At 39.7% G+C, this 15571-nt stretch overlaps 2 protein-coding genes across 3 annotated transcripts in view; one reads left to right on the forward strand and one right to left on the reverse strand.

The window, feature by feature from the left end:
* Positions 1-10354, reverse strand: part of kif18a (kinesin family member 18A) — a 30841-nt gene extending 20487 nt beyond the window's left edge. The window contains exons 1-6 of the mRNA XM_034679651.1: positions 10155-10354; positions 8364-8715; positions 5359-5516; positions 5139-5243; positions 4176-4286; positions 3743-3940 (exon numbers count right to left, since the gene is read on the reverse strand). Of these exons, the coding sequence (XP_034535542.1) occupies positions 3743-3940; positions 4176-4286; positions 5139-5243; positions 5359-5516; positions 8364-8685 (894 nt within the window). The 5' untranslated portion in view covers positions 8686-8715; positions 10155-10354. The remainder of the gene's footprint in view (positions 1-3742; positions 3941-4175; positions 4287-5138; positions 5244-5358; positions 5517-8363; positions 8716-10154) is intronic.
* The window catches only part of mettl15 (methyltransferase like 15), a 63304-nt gene continuing 58077 nt past the window's right edge, over positions 10345-15571 (forward strand). Inside the window, exons 1-2 of one of the 2 annotated variants that reach the window (XM_034679652.1) lie at positions 10345-10431; positions 14004-14240. In XM_034679652.1, coding sequence (XP_034535543.1) covers positions 10429-10431; positions 14004-14240 — 240 coding nt within the window. In that variant the 5' untranslated portion in view covers positions 10345-10428. Of the gene's footprint in view, positions 10432-10566; positions 10670-14003; positions 14241-15571 lie in introns of those variants that run through there. The other variant, XM_034679653.1, reaches the window with a different exon arrangement.

Here is a 15571-nt window from a genome sequence, read left to right on the forward strand (position 1 = left end):
CAAGCAACATTACAAGTTTAAGGGGTCTTGGTTTTGCACAACACATCAAATTGAAGTATGAAAGGAACAAGCTCAGGATCTTGGAATTTGTTCTCCTGTGAAACATGAGAAATCAAAAGAGGCAGAGTTATAGTGGAGGTATTCAGAGAAGCAAAAAGGTGATATGTGTCTCTATGAAATCTCCATCTGGAACTGCTTGACAAGAGAAGCTTCGTCACATAACACTATTTGGTTGGGACCAATAAAACCCAACAGGGAGCCAAACATGACATGGAGTGTGCGTTCTGAAGCTCAAGTGGGGAATAGCCATCCACGACGCGGGCCTGTCTGCAGCTGGTCTGTGAACACAACTCAGTCTCTGATAATGGCCTGGGATTAACTACGGGCAACCTGGGATTGCTGTAAGTCACAATGACTAACACATTTAATACTAAGTTAGGTAACAGTAGAGTGTAAAATGATACATTTGGAGTTCACAGCTGTGCCTGCATTTCTCCATGGAAAAATCGTAAGTCACATCTGGATTTAAAGACTTGAGCTTTAGGTCACGTCAGGTCCAGGGAGTTTCAGAAAAACGCCAATTTGGAGAGTGTCCTTTTAATAAGAGCCGACGTTTAAACCCAATCTTTTCTTTTAACAAGGAGCCACCAAAAACAAATAGCCTGGTGCTTGTAATGAGGATAATTTCTTTAAATCCCCCAACATATTAAAAAGTGGTTTCAGATCTCGTGTTTTAGCTTGCTGTCCACTTTGTAAGTTTCTTGAATCTCTTCTCGGCAAACCAAAGGTCCTTGATCTTCGTAGCGTTTCAGGAGCAGATGCCTTAAAAACTCAGCTGCTCCACTAACGGCTGAAGCAACATGTAGACATACAAACTAAAGTAAAGTCATTGTCAAGGCTTTATAATGAACACTTTCACTGCCTGACCGACGTAAGGGTTTTAAAAACAAGCTGGCGCAGAGTTCTGTCTTATACAAGTTAGTCAACAACTGATATCTCACATTGCCACAAGGGGCTATGTGTGGTTATGCTGGCGATGTGGTGCTTATAATTACAATTACAGACCACACAATTAGAGACCACACAACACAAGATTCAAGTTCCAGTGGACATGCCTTTTTGTTTTTGTGGTCACAACTCTAAGAGCATAGAACAGTAATTTGGGCGCATGTTATAAAAGCTTCTTGTTAACAAGGGGGTGAGAGTAATTCCAGGACTGGGACATTATTGAAACACAAACTGAGCGATAAGAGAGACAAAGATCTTCATCATGTTCACTGTTGAAACCACAAATCAGCATTTCCATAAAGCTTAGCTTGATCCGTCTGCACTGATAAGAAAGACTTGCTCTTTCAAACGTATCCGCATTGGACAACATTTTCAGAAAGCCCCCTCTGAGTCGGCGGGTAACACTGGGCTTGTGTGAAGGAAAGGCCAAATGGGATTCATCGTCAAATGTATCTTCATCGCCTTGGGCAAACAACTTACAACAAAAACTCTGTGCAGCATAGCATGAAGATGACATACTGAACCGCCTGGACAGAAGTAGCAGACATTCTTCTCAGTCGAACGAATGGTATTTCAGCTCAGACACAAGTGGGGACATTCTTTCCTGTAAACAATGGCCACAACATGAATTCCTCGTCTGCCGACAGTAAACACTGGAGCAACACTAACCATAGGGATAGGGTGTGGAGGGAGAGGAGATTAGCGGTGGGCGTTGTAGGTTAAACAGATGAAACTATAAGTCCAAGACTCCAACATGTAAAGAATGGTGGGCAGAGTAAAAAAGTCACTGCACATCATCCGTGAAAAAAGCTCAGTTTTAACCCCAGAATGAAGAAACCTGTTCAAGAACGATCAAGTTTCAACGCGGCTGTGGGACATTCGCACAGCACTTCCTAAATGCATGTGGCCTGCATGCACCTCCTCCCTTGAGGCTGGTGTGTAAAGTGAGAAGACTGCCTGACAGGTTAATGTATGCAACTGGAATGAAATAATACCCAAATACTCAGTTGACTCTGCACTTCCCAAGTTCTCTACTGTACATGGAGGTTAGTGCTAAACTTTAAATATATATACAGAATATTTTCAGAAGAACATGGTGCAGAATTGTGATGTGCACTATTGTTTTTGGGGAAAATTTCATGCATACAAAAATTACATACAAATGCAAACTACCGATTTCTTCAGTTTGTGCTTTTTTCTGCATTACTTGCATTTATTACGAGTTGAAATCAAATGGCAACCTCCAGTCTCAAACTATGAAGCCCATGCACCTATTCAAAAAAGACGATCTTTGCAGCATAAATAAACATGTTTACAGCCTGCTTCAAAAAAGGCTTGGCTCTACCTAGCTAATCTCTCTATCAGCACACACTGTACGGGGGTGAATTTTTTTCTAATGCGACGGTTCAGAAGACATCAAGATTACGATAGAAATAAGATAACTCTGCCTCTTTTCCTCACACTCTGCCTGGTTGAGTTCAGCATTTCCAATATGGCTGCCGCCGTCGATTGGCTTCAACACAGCGCTCAGGAACAAATGGGTGACGTCACGGATACTACGTCCATTATTTATACAGTCTATGGTTGAAATGTGTTGTGACTGTGATAAAAGTAAAGCATGCTCGCTTTTACAAACACTCTGTCAGATTGTTGATAAAATTGATATTAACATAACTAACTATACCAACAGACTGTATCTGATTTCTCGCTCTGGTACTGAATTTTGATTTTACACCAGTTTTGAATTCATTCATTGTTTGCATGTATTTTCTTACTTGTGCAATATTTCTTTTAGACTGTTTAAACTTGCTTAAATTTATTTCATTCATATTGCACTGAGAAAGATTATTTGAAAGTTTCTAAATAAAGTATTATACAAACTTTTACTGGGATGTGATTCATAAAGTTCAGACCGAAGCTTACAGAATTCTTTGTTTAGTTTCTTGAGTCTGACACATGCTGCTGTGCACATCTGTCTTCTCTAACCAGATGTTTAAAATTCAGAGATTAACAACACCAAGCACTCCATACAGGGTGAATTTTAACTCTCATTGTAATCATATCATTCATGCCAGACTCCAGCTGTCACCGCAACATCTCCCAGATTACACTTTGCAAATAAAAATGTGAAGCAGGGAGACCATACTTTTCATTTTCACTTTTTCCATGAATTCTCCTTTCAGCTGATAAGACGACATTTTAATGGTTCCGGGATGAAAAATAAACGAGAGGTTCCCTGGAGCAAGTGAACAAGCTTTTCTCCGGGTATAATGATGGTATAATGTGATCAGCATGTGAAACTAAGACTGGTCCTGAAAATGTTGAAGCATAATTTACATTCGACCTTGTGTCGAAATGGAATGAATAGAAATGCAATTCATAACAATATGAATTCATACTACTACACTTTATACAATCCAAGGAACTATTGGAATCCAATGGTGGGCGGGTGCTATATTGGAAATGCTGATCTCAACCTAACTTCTGTCGAGCTAAAGAGTCGGGTCTTTAGCCTTTTGTTATAAAAAAATCACCCCAATGATAGAGAAACAAGCTATTCAGACCTCAGGCGTTTGCATCAGCTTCATACTTTAAGACCAGAGTTAACCAAAATAATCTAGCTGCCAACTCTGCACTATTTTGAAGCTACTAGCTAGCATAAAGTGTCCCTTTGTAAGGTTATGACGTCATTAACATACACTAAATGTATGCATAAAGGTAATGGTAAACTCACCTTTGGGTCAGCAAGTGCATTAATAACATTCCCCAGGGCAAGAAGTGAGCGATTGATGTTAGCACCTTCCCGTAAACGTGCCCCCTTGGCGTTAGTGGCGCTCGCTCTCTCTGAACCGGCGAGATCAATCAGGCTCATTTTGGCAACACAGACATTGGGGTTGAGGCTGGCTGTTTTGTCCTGTTGTCTTAAATATATCTGGAGAAAATAACAGAAAACTGTCAAGTAACAACTTTCATGAGGCAAGCTGTGAAACATTGTTGGGTGCTTGTGGTGAGAAAAGAAAGTCATTATTTTTAAACTGCATATATTACCTTCTGCCCACAGTTCTTTCATTGATGATTTATTTTCATGTTGTTTTCTCAGTTTTATCTATGACATCATGCTGAAGCGTATTTGTCATCAGGATTTCAATAAGACCAGATTAGAATACCTGAAATACAGCATGGGACCGAGAAGAGGTGGCATTCATATCGGTGGGATGCTGTGTCCTGTTGCGATTCCCAGAATCCAAGGCCTCGAGGATGTGCTCTGCAGATTTTGGCTGGATGTTTGAAAGACAAAGAACATGGTTGGTGTATGACCCAGTAAAAGCCCCAAAATGGAACGACTATGTTGCACTTGAAAACACAACATCCAAAGAACAAATATAGGGCTCCAGAACACGACAGGTGACTTGAGAGTTTTGTTTCCTTGGCTTTCTTCAGGGAAGGTGAGCAGTTTTTTTTTCTTTTAATCTCTGCAAGCTTGAAAATTCTGTATGCAAAAGCATCTCTCCCTCTCTCTCTCTCTCTCCCTCTCTCTCTCCCTCTCTCTCTCTCTCTCCCTCTCTCTCTCCCTCTCTCTCTCTCCCTCTCTCTCTCTCTCTCCCTCTCCCTCTCTCTCTCCCTCTCTCCCTCCCTCTCTCTCTCTCTTTCCAACCCCATCTCAGTCTCAGCAGATGTGTGTCTAACATGAGTCTGGTCCTGCTGGAGGTTTCTGCCTGTTAAAGGAAGTTTGTCCTTGCCACTGTAACTTGCTAAATGCTGCAAAGTGCTCTGCTCATGGTGGATTAAGATGAGATCAGATTGAGTCCTGTCTGTAAGATGGGACTGGATCTTATCCTGTCTTGATGTTGGGTCTTTGTTAATAATAGAACATAGAGTACGGTCTAGACCTGTTCTGTTTGGAAAGAGTCCTTAGATAATGTTTGTTGTGATTGGGCGCTTTACAAATAAAGATTGATTGATTGAAAGTTGATTTTCTGATTAAATATCTTGTGAACTAAGAGAAATCCAAATCTGACTGCATCTAATAAAACAACTTTCCAGTCACACCAGTATTTAACTTCAATAAGCATAACAATGTAACACGAGGAAGTGTGGTGGAAGTGTGTATGATAGACTTTGCTACCAACCTGATGCAGGGTCAGGCCCTGAACAACAACTCCTTTAGAGCTGTCCTCTCTGACAGCAAGAGGACCCACATTAGCCAACAAATCCCTGATCTGCTCATTGTATACCTAAAAAGAATAAAATTAAAGACACATCAGTGAAGGTGCAAATGTATCAAAGCATGCCAGGGTTAAAAATAATACCAAAATAAAATAGTTCTGAATTAAAACAAAGAGCTTTTACCTCAAGATATGAGAAGGCAACAGCAAACTCCTTCTCCTCCTTGACGTCATCCATGCGTTTGAAGAGCTCTTTCATGGTGCGGTACATGACCCCGGGGTCATCCTGCGCGCCTAACATGGTGTGTGTCTTGCCTGCTCCGGTGGCACCATACGCGAAAACTGAAATTGAAAGATATGTTATTTGAAAGTTGCTCACATCTGTACAATAATTACACCTTAGCAAACACCTCAACATCCAATTTAACACACACTTAACACGTATAGGTATCAATCAACCACACTTCAGAATGAGGGTGAGAGAGCAGCACTTGCTTTGAAAAGCCTGGATTAAGTGACAGTACCTGTGTCCATAAAAATCATCCAAACAATAACATTTAAACTCAGACAACACTGAATCCAATACAACTCCTCGTTGCAGAGGTCGCCGGTTCGATTCCCGGCCGCGACCATGTCCTGCATGTCTTCCCCGCTTTCTACTCCCCACATTTCCTGTCTCTCTTCAGCTGTCCTAACCAAAGACTGTATAAAATATGGACGTAGTATCCGTGACGTCACCCATCTGTTCCTGAGAGCTGTTTTGAAGCAAATCGACGGCAGCAGCCATATTGGTAATGCGGAACTCAACTAGGCAGAGTGTGACGTAGTGTGAGCCTCTTAGCCAATGGCTGTGTGTTCCCAACCGGGAGTCACGTCAGTCATGTCCTTATTTGGGCAAAACTCGTAATCCTAATATCTTCTGAACCGTCACGTTAGAAAAAAATTCACTCCCCGTACAGTGTGTGCCATTAGAGAGATTAGCTTCATAGGGCCAAGCCGTTTTTTGAACCAGGCTGTAAACATGTTTATTAATGCTGCAAAGATCGTCTTTTTCCCATTCATATCTATGTGGTTTCCGGTGTTTCTGCAGCCAGCCTCAAGCGGATTTTCGATGTACTGCAGTTTATAACACTTCCGCATTGGCTTCATCGTTTGAGACCGGAGTTTGCCGCTTGGTCCTAACATAAAGGCACAAAAGCCCCAAAATATATAACTTAAAATAATAAATCCAGTTGCCAGTTAATTAGATACAGCTTGGACCAATCCAAACCAATCAAAGTCCTGCAATAACTACAGTTTAATAAAGGGGTCAAAAGTTGTTTTTTTTCACGTGTGTCTGATCACTTTGCAGGTTTTTATTTGTCCTGCTGTTGAGTTATAATCAAATATAATGACATTAATACTATTATTTTTCCTGCAACAGTTACATCAATAAGGTTATCCAAATAATAGAAAGCCCTGTAGAGTACATCCTCCAAAATAACCATTGAGAAAATGACTTATCTGAGAAAGGTTGAATAAAATTGATTGTTTAGCCATCAGAAAGTTAGACCTTATTGTAAAACTGTTTGATTGCCATATCAGTTTCAGGAGGGAGTATTAAATAAACATTCAACAGAGTAAATGTTTTTCAGCAGGATCAACTTTTCCAACTGATTCAGCATCTTCCAATGGATCAATGAGGACTCTCTGATGCCAAATCCATTTGGCGTCTTATCTGTAGCGGGTACACCAGCCTTCAAATCATCACAATTGTGCTGCTTGAACATGAGCGAGTGAACCCTGGAGCAGTCAAAGTAAATAAACAGCAGTCAGCTGTTTCAATTAATGATATGGTAGTGTGAGTCAGACAGGGAAAAGGGAACTGATGATAAGGGTCCGAAGTGGTGCTTGTGTGACTCATTACTGCATCTGAACTGCAGTGTTTGGGTTAAAGAGAGGCGTTTTAAAAAGAGATGGGGACTCTATCAGAGAGGGTCACAGAGAAAGTTGTGTTTTCTTGCACAAACTTTGCACACAAGTCGAGTTTTAACACATGAATATATGTCTTCTGATCCACAGAAGAAGTCTCATCTCCATTTAAATCAGTCCTCCTTCAGCTGTGGATGGTTGAGGACTATATTTACATCACCATTGAGGATGTAGCGATGTTTTTTCTTTGTTATGCTGATGGGTACGAAACTCTAGTTTTTAAGGATTTAAAAACTTACATATGGTGTTTTTCTGTGAGTATTTGAATAAAGTTAACTATAATCTTTCAACTGTTTGGTGTGATGGTGACACACGTCATGATGTTTTCTGACTTCTGTTGGAAGGGGAAGTGATGAGAAGTCTCAGTAAAGCCATTGAAGGTACATGAAACAATAAACACAGCCATAGAGCAAGTAATAACCAAATCCATATGCACAGCCTTGACCAGGCCTAGAAGCTGTATTGCAGAATCACCAAGTGACTCCTCTGGCCATTGAGGTCAGTCGATTCAAAAAATATCCCAGAAGAAAACTGAGTCTGTGAGAAGTGTGATTTGAATGAAGTGGAAACTGAGTCCCATTTTTTCTTTTGTACTCTATAAATTATTATAACCTCAGAGATATTGTGTCAACAAATTGCCTGTAAAAAGCCTGAAATGTTGTGGTGGACAGATGTGCAAAAACTAAATTGGTTGTTTAATTTTGACGTGTTTGAACTTGATAATTTTGTATCAAAAGCCTGGAAAGGAAGACAAGATAGTCTTTTTAAGTTGTGTGCATTTTTATTTGTATTATTTTCTTTGATTCTGTTATAATTTTCTCCCTCAGTTTCCTTACATGGAATGATCGTGCTGTGCACTCTGACCCTGGACTGTACGAATTTATGGTGTCTTGTAAGCGCATGCGGGCTGGGCATATGATTGTATGCATGACACAATAATAAAATAAAAACTTCAAACTACCTTCTGAAAGGTTAAAAGAGCAATAAATGCGAAACAATGAGTGTAGTATCATCTCTTCTTTCTGTAGTATTGGCAGAGTGCTTCTCTAAACTAACAATATAACTGGCCTGGACCATCATGCTAACTGTTCATGCCACATGAACCACATGTAAGCACAATACAAGGGAAGACAAACTTAATGCAAGATAAAACAATAGAAAAATCCTGATATAACATGGCCTGGTGTGGCTTTAATCGACAGCATGTTTCATTCTTACCTGTGCAGTTAAATCCATTCATCACACCATCCAACACTCCTTTAGTCGTGTTCACAAAGATGTCAGTTTGAGTTGAATCCTGGTCAAAGACTTGGTCAAAAACAAACTTCAGGTCCTTGTTAGCCCTCTTGTTCATGTTTCTGTTTCTGTTCCGCACTCTCTGTGACCCGAAACACGACATGTCCTCTTCCTTTGGGTCAAAGATGAGCATGTTGCTATCAACAACCTGGACCACATTTCGACAGTTTTCTCGCTTCTCGGTTTCGGTGGACGGTCTCACTCTGACGACCACCTTTACGTGGCTGCACACATCACTAGCCATTGTGATCTTCCTGCAGTGACCCAAGTGTTGCTGGAAAACAAAACAAAGCAGATGGTTAACTTCATTTTACAAGTTATTATTAATTATTAGAAAAGGATGAAAACAGGAAAGAGGCAACAGATGAGACATTGTGCTGTGCTAAGTCAGGGTTCAATAACTAAGTTGTGTGGCCAGTTGCTGTTGTTGTTGAAAGCATGTACAAATCTAAAACCTGTTACTAAAGGTGACCTCTGTCTCATTTCCAATGTTGTCGACATCACAGGCACATCAGAAACAACGAAACAAACAAACACAATCATTCACAAGACAATACATGAATTAAAACAGATACAGTTTGAGACACAGTGGTCAGAGATAGAAGTCTTAAACTCTTCATAGTAGGGACTACATATCAACTAGAGAGCAGTATGGTTTTTAAGTTATTTCAGGGTTGTCATTTAAGGATTTGGTGGCCATCAGTGCTGTCAAATGACACAGATTTGTACTGTATTATTATTATTTTCTTTTGATAGATAGATAGATAGATAGATAGATAGATAGATAGATAGATAGATAGATAGAATTGTGTTGATCACAGTGCAGTGTTGATTTGCTGCAAAGCTATTCACAAAGCAGATTTCTTGCAGAAACATTGAATGCATGCTGATAGCAGTTGGTTTGATTATATCTTATCGGATTGATTTTATATTGTTCTTTTTTTTTTTAATAAACTCTGCCCTGCATGTTGACATTGAGTCTGAAGGGAGCCTTTAAATAATCTGTATTATTATTATTATTTTTTTTTTTTTACATTTTTTAGGTCAGGCACACACGCCCCTGCCTCTATAGGGATGAAAATAAGTACAGTTGTGCTCATAAGTTTACATACCCTGGCAGAATATATGATTTCTTGGGTAGTTTTTGTTGTCATTATGATGTAAAAAGAGTAAACACAGTTGTTTGACAATAAATGGCTTCAACCAACCACTAACCATGAGTTTTTCTCTTATCATTGATATTCTCTGAAAAATGCCCCCCAAAAAAATCACAAATTCTGCCAGGGTATGTAAACTTATGAGCACAACTGTACTTCCCACGATTCAGTGTTACACATTATAATGAAACCAATGCATTGAGGTAATAATAGATGGGTGGCAATTGTTTCCGCACAAATTCAAGGAAGAAAATGAACCATCAATAGAGATATGATAATGGAGCTTAATAACGGCAAAACATGCATATCCTGCCAAACAGTTAATGAATAAAAGTAACTACCTCCATGTCACAAAAAGTCTAAATAGGAATGTTCACCATGGTACACATCTGAAGTCAAGGAAATACTGCAATGAGACGTTTTAAGTCGGAGGAATATCCCGATATCAAACCAAACCTGCTCACTTTAACCTGGCCAAAGCGTGCCAGCCATGCTAACAGTAAGCTAGCAAATGTATGTCAAAATGTCCAATGTAGTGTTAGCACAAACGTCTTACCTGTATTGACAGTAACGGTTATATATTCACTGCATTACCACGAGTAAAGATTTGAGAAAAGACACGAGTACTCCGCTTTGAAGAAGAAAAACAAACTCATTTGCGAAGCTTCAGACGGCCATAGCTAGCACAACAAGCGCCAATAATTTCAAAAACAAGCCTTCTTCCTCTGATGCAGCGGATTGGAGGAGAGCGGTTGGTCACGGCGCTGACGTAATGACGCAGCGCGGACGTGCAGTTGCGGAAAGGCGGAGCAGCGACTCTCTGCTGTGCTATGGTAAGCTAGTTCAACCTCCTGAAGTGTTGTCATATTTCCCCGGCTCACTTCTACTTGAGTACGCATGTTGTACATGTGTGTGAATGGTCTGTTTTATATCTATTCGTCGCTATATTTGTAATTGCGTGCCAACCGTCATGAAACGTGGTGCCATTACCTGCTCGTCAGACGTTAAAATGCTACTGCTGAACGTATCGTTAGAGCTACAACACGCACGTGCAGAAGCGGTACTAACGTTGTAAGGTTACGAAACAGTTCATAACACCTCTTAACCACAACAACCGTTACAGATGTATTAACATTCTCGGCACATGTCAATTACTTGACGCCTGGAATAAACATGTTGCTAACTCTTTCAAACATGTGTAATAGGCTGAGGTTAATAACCTGTTTCACACAAGCAATGTCACTGTTATTTCTAGAATGTACTGTTGTGGCCTCCTACCAACACCTAGCTTAAAGGTACAGTGTGTAGAATTTAGCAGAACAGACATAAATGGAATATAATTTTCATCAGTATGTTTTAATTAGTGTGTAATCACCTTATTTAAAAATGATAGAAATTGTATTTGTTAACTAAGTAAGGGGCCGTTTATATTAGGGATGCACTGAAATGAAAATTCTAGTCCGAAACCAAAAATGAGGAAACCAAGGCCGAAAACCAAAATCGAAAAATAATTTATTATGCCAATTATAGGTAGGGAGACTGGAGACAGTTGTAACCATAGACAGTGTAAAATATGGACGTAGTATCCGTGACGTCACCCATCTGTTCCTGAGAGCTGTTGGAAGCCAATCGACGGCCGCAGCCATATTGGAAATGCAGAACTCAACCAGGCAGAGTGTGACGTAGTGTGAGCCTCCTAGCCAATAGCTGTGTTCCCGACCGGGAGTCACGTCAGTCATGTCCTTATTTGGGCAGAAAATTGTAATCTTAATATCTTCTGAACCGTCACGTTAGAAAAAAATCCCCCCCCATACAATCTGTGCCAATAGAGAGATTAGCTTCGTAGGGCCAAGCCGTTTTTTGAACCAGGCTGTAAACATGTTTATTAATGCTGCAAAGATCGTCTTTTTCCCATTAATTTCTATGTGGTTTCCAGTGATTCTGCAGCCAGCCTCAAGCGGAGTCTCGATGTATTACAGTTTATAACAATTCTGCATGGGCTTCATTGTTTGAGACCGGAGGTTGCCGCTTGGTTGTAACACGGGTCAGTTGTAACACTTACACTTGCTCCAATAAGGAACAAGTTAGGAATCGCCTGATTCACTCTTCACATGCTCAGTTTAGTTGCAGCTAGTTTGTAGAGCAGTTTGAACACACTGGGTTAAAAGAGCTCAAAGATATAGACAGAAATGTCAAATATGTTACAACTGTCCCCGGTCTCCCCTACCATTGCATTTATGACTATGACTGTGTACTAAACTCACTAAAATCAAGGATCTCATTGAACATATCAGACATCGAGGGTGCATGCCTCTCATCTGGTTCATAGATACGAGTCCTTTTTTCTGCGCTCTGTTCTCCTTCTCCTGCGCTGTGTGCTTCTCCGTCGCCAAGCGGGTTCTCCTCATCCATCGCGGCTTGGATCATTTCTCGTGCGCACTGCTTTATTCCCACATCCAAGTAATGATCTTTATAACGCGGATCAAGGACAGTTGCGATGAAGTGTTAGTGCTGCAATTAAAGGAATAACGGATGCAGACATGTTGGCCCTTATCCAGACAAGCGCATACTGGCCGCAGGTTTTGCTTGCGTCATCACAAAATTCTGTTTCGGCCGTGTTGTTTCGGTGATAAAAGTCTTTCGGCCGAAAGTTTTCGGTGGCCGAATTTTCGGTGCATCCCTACTTTATATTTAAATAAGGAGTAGGAACCCCTTCCATGGAGGCCGCCATCTTGATCTGCAACATTTCTACACTAGCACAGAATAAACAAACTATATCCCATGCACATTTTTAAATAAAGATTACTTGATAAAGGAAGGATCATACTAACATGCATCACAGGAGCTTTTATTCTTGGGGATGAGCAATACTGTTATAAATTCCCCTTTCTGCACACTACCTTTAATAACCAGCAGCTAGTGAAATGGGACAGAGGGTGGCATAAAACCCGAATCATCTTGCACCCTAAACTATATCCCTCCTTGCATCCAACTCCTGGCTCTGATTAGGACACAACAAAGGGGTCCATCAGTTCAATAGAACTGTATGTCATTTAATAAAGTCACCTCATCTTTGTTTTTAGATCTGTTGAAGGTGATGACGGATAAAAATAATCACAAAATGAGTCATAGGTGCAGAGTATATGAATCTCATAATCTTCCATTATTCCTTTTCCTTCACTCCTTCCAAAAGGAAAGCTTATTGACCCAAATTGTAATATCACCACTTACACTGAGATGCTCACATCAGTCATGTAATAATAGTTTGTATTAAGAGTTCTTTTGATTCCTACAAGGAAGAGACACTCTGGCTCACAGTGTCACATCAATCATGCATTGTCACTCATTTGTTTTATTGCCACCTCTTCAAAGGATGTGTTTCCACGCTGCCATTCAACATTTTCTGTGCGTTCACAAATTCAGTAGGCACCCTTGAATTCCTTCATTTCCTGCACATATTTCAATTCTATTAGAACCAAACATCACTGACTGAACTCTAATCTTTAATGCATCTTGTTGCCAGGAAACACCTGAGTACCTATCTAACCATGTGGCTTGTACTTTAGAGCCTGATGCGGGCAGTATTGTTCATGAAACAAGCAAACATATTGAACTTAACAGCCTTGAATCTGTTTACTCTTATTGTAGGTGTTGGTAAATACGGAGTTTGAAACATGCAAATCTTTTATAGAAAACATCAAAGCTACTTTGTAAGTTTCAGTAATGAGGTTGTATAAACATTTTCTTATGATTTAGGCCAGGGGTTCCGAAAGTGTGGGTCGGTACCCCCTGGGGGGTTGCAAAACATAAATGGGGAGTCGTGAGAAGTCTTCCAGAATGTTTCTTTAAAAATGATTATCTAAGAAATAGTACATTTTACCCATTATAGTAAAAAATATCTACAAAAATAGACACTAAACTTAAAATAAAACCTTGAAAATAGAAAATGTAATGAGTTTTCTGCCTTTATTTGTTGCCAGATGACTCCTAAGTTTAGTGTTAGTGAAAAGTTAATTATCAAAAGCATCAGTAGCAGTAGGTTAATTCATAACGGCACAAGAAACACAGCCACATGCTCATATTGACAGGCTGATTTTCTGCAGACCAGCTAAATTAAACCACATCATTTTGAGGGACAGTGGGGGTCGCAAAACTTTGGCGCCAATATTTTGGGGGTCGTGGGCTGAAAAGTTATGTTTTTGCACCATATGTATAGCAGTTGTTATAAAGCACTACTAGATTGATAACTATTCAGGATGCTATCACAGCTCCTTCAGCATCCAAGTTATTTTCAGAACAGCTCATTTTCAGGAAATGATTGCTTTACCGTCTAACTATAACCTTTAAATACTAACCTGTGTCCTGCAGGATTACAAACCTCACAAATCTCTCATTCTCTTCATAGATAATGTCAAGGATCATGATTTTCCACATGTCCATGCGCTCCAACCCAATACTACGGAGAACACATCTGACTGTGTGGAGAGCATGGAGGTCATGGAAGTCAAGACTGCACTCCTCTACACTTTGTGCATCTCCTGGTCCCGGTCCCCTGGACAGATCTGAAGAGTCTGAAAAGCCTCCTCATACTCCTGTCATGCTTAAAGAGGTGCTTCAGTACTTAGACGTCCAACAAGGTCAGGTAAGTTAACATCTTATGTTTGCTCTTTGATGTGCTAATGGAACTTAATGTCTTTTTGCGTAAACTGCCGTTTGGACATGCCAGCATTTCATTCAGATCAGAAACAGCTGAAGAAGATATTTATGTGTGATGTATTTCCACATCCAGACCCTTAAATATGTTCAGACTGTCAGTAAAGCTGGTGTGTCATTGATTGAATTTCTTGGACTGAGTGCCCTCTCTGCCCTCTCTGATATTAGCAAGCGATTAGACCGTATTTGTATTTTCAGGCATTGTCATCCGGTTTGCCTTGGTTGCTGTGGTAATGGCTTAGGCATGCAAACTCGTAATGAGAAGTGAAGACTATGGAGCAGAGCCTCTGCTGGGTCTTTGAAGTGAGCACATACAGGTGCATTTGATCTTAATCAAAAAATGTAAAATCTGAGTTCCCTTCAAAAACAATTTAAGACACTGGAAGGTGTTTGTAGAATCAAGGTGCTTTTATTTTACAAGGTAATATTTAAAATAATAATAGTAATAATAATAACTTTATATATATATCACCTTTAAAAGCAAATGTTTACAAAGTGCTTTGACAAACAAAGCGTGGTTCAAATAACAAAAAGAACCTTTTGACAGAAGGGGAGGAGGAATTTTAACAACACAAAACAGAATACAACGTGAGGTTAAAAAGAATACACGTAAATTAAAAATGATTCTAATTTTCCCGATGTGATGTCTTTCTCTTACTCTGAAAAGCTCTTTTATTGTCCTTTTAATGCTTTTATTTTCTTATCCAGTTTTATTTATTTATTTTATTTATTTACCCTGGAAAAAACCTCTCAACAATGATTTACTGGTCTATTGTTCCACCACGCAATAAAAGAGGTTTTCAGAGTAAGAGAACAACATCACATCGGGAAAATTAGAAAAAGTGAAAAGGATAAATTAGAAACATTAAAATAATAAATGAAAAATAGTCAAAAACATAGCTTTTCACCAGGCCTCTCATACTGAAAAATGCCTCATATTTATTTCCTGTGGTTTGTGTCAGAACACCTATTAATGTGATACAATTTCCATGCAACACCGTTGCTAACTCAAGCGCAAAAAGTACTGCAACACCCCCTGACAGTGACATTACAATGGCTCTTCAGAAAGATAAGACGTATTGTAACAGATTTGTAACAAATGCTCAAAAAATTAAATAACACCAGTGTTGGAAAACAGTTTCCTGAATGTCTGCCTGATCACACCTCAATAGTACTTCATTGCATTTAGAAGATAACTGTTAGAAGTGACCCGCTTCCTGATAAATATTCTGTTTACTGAGATGTTCTTTGCAAAGGTAC

Source organism: Notolabrus celidotus, chromosome 3 (assembly GCF_009762535.1).
Source record: "Notolabrus celidotus isolate fNotCel1 chromosome 3, fNotCel1.pri, whole genome shotgun sequence".
NCBI lineage: Eukaryota > Metazoa > Chordata > Actinopteri > Labriformes > Labridae > Notolabrus > Notolabrus celidotus.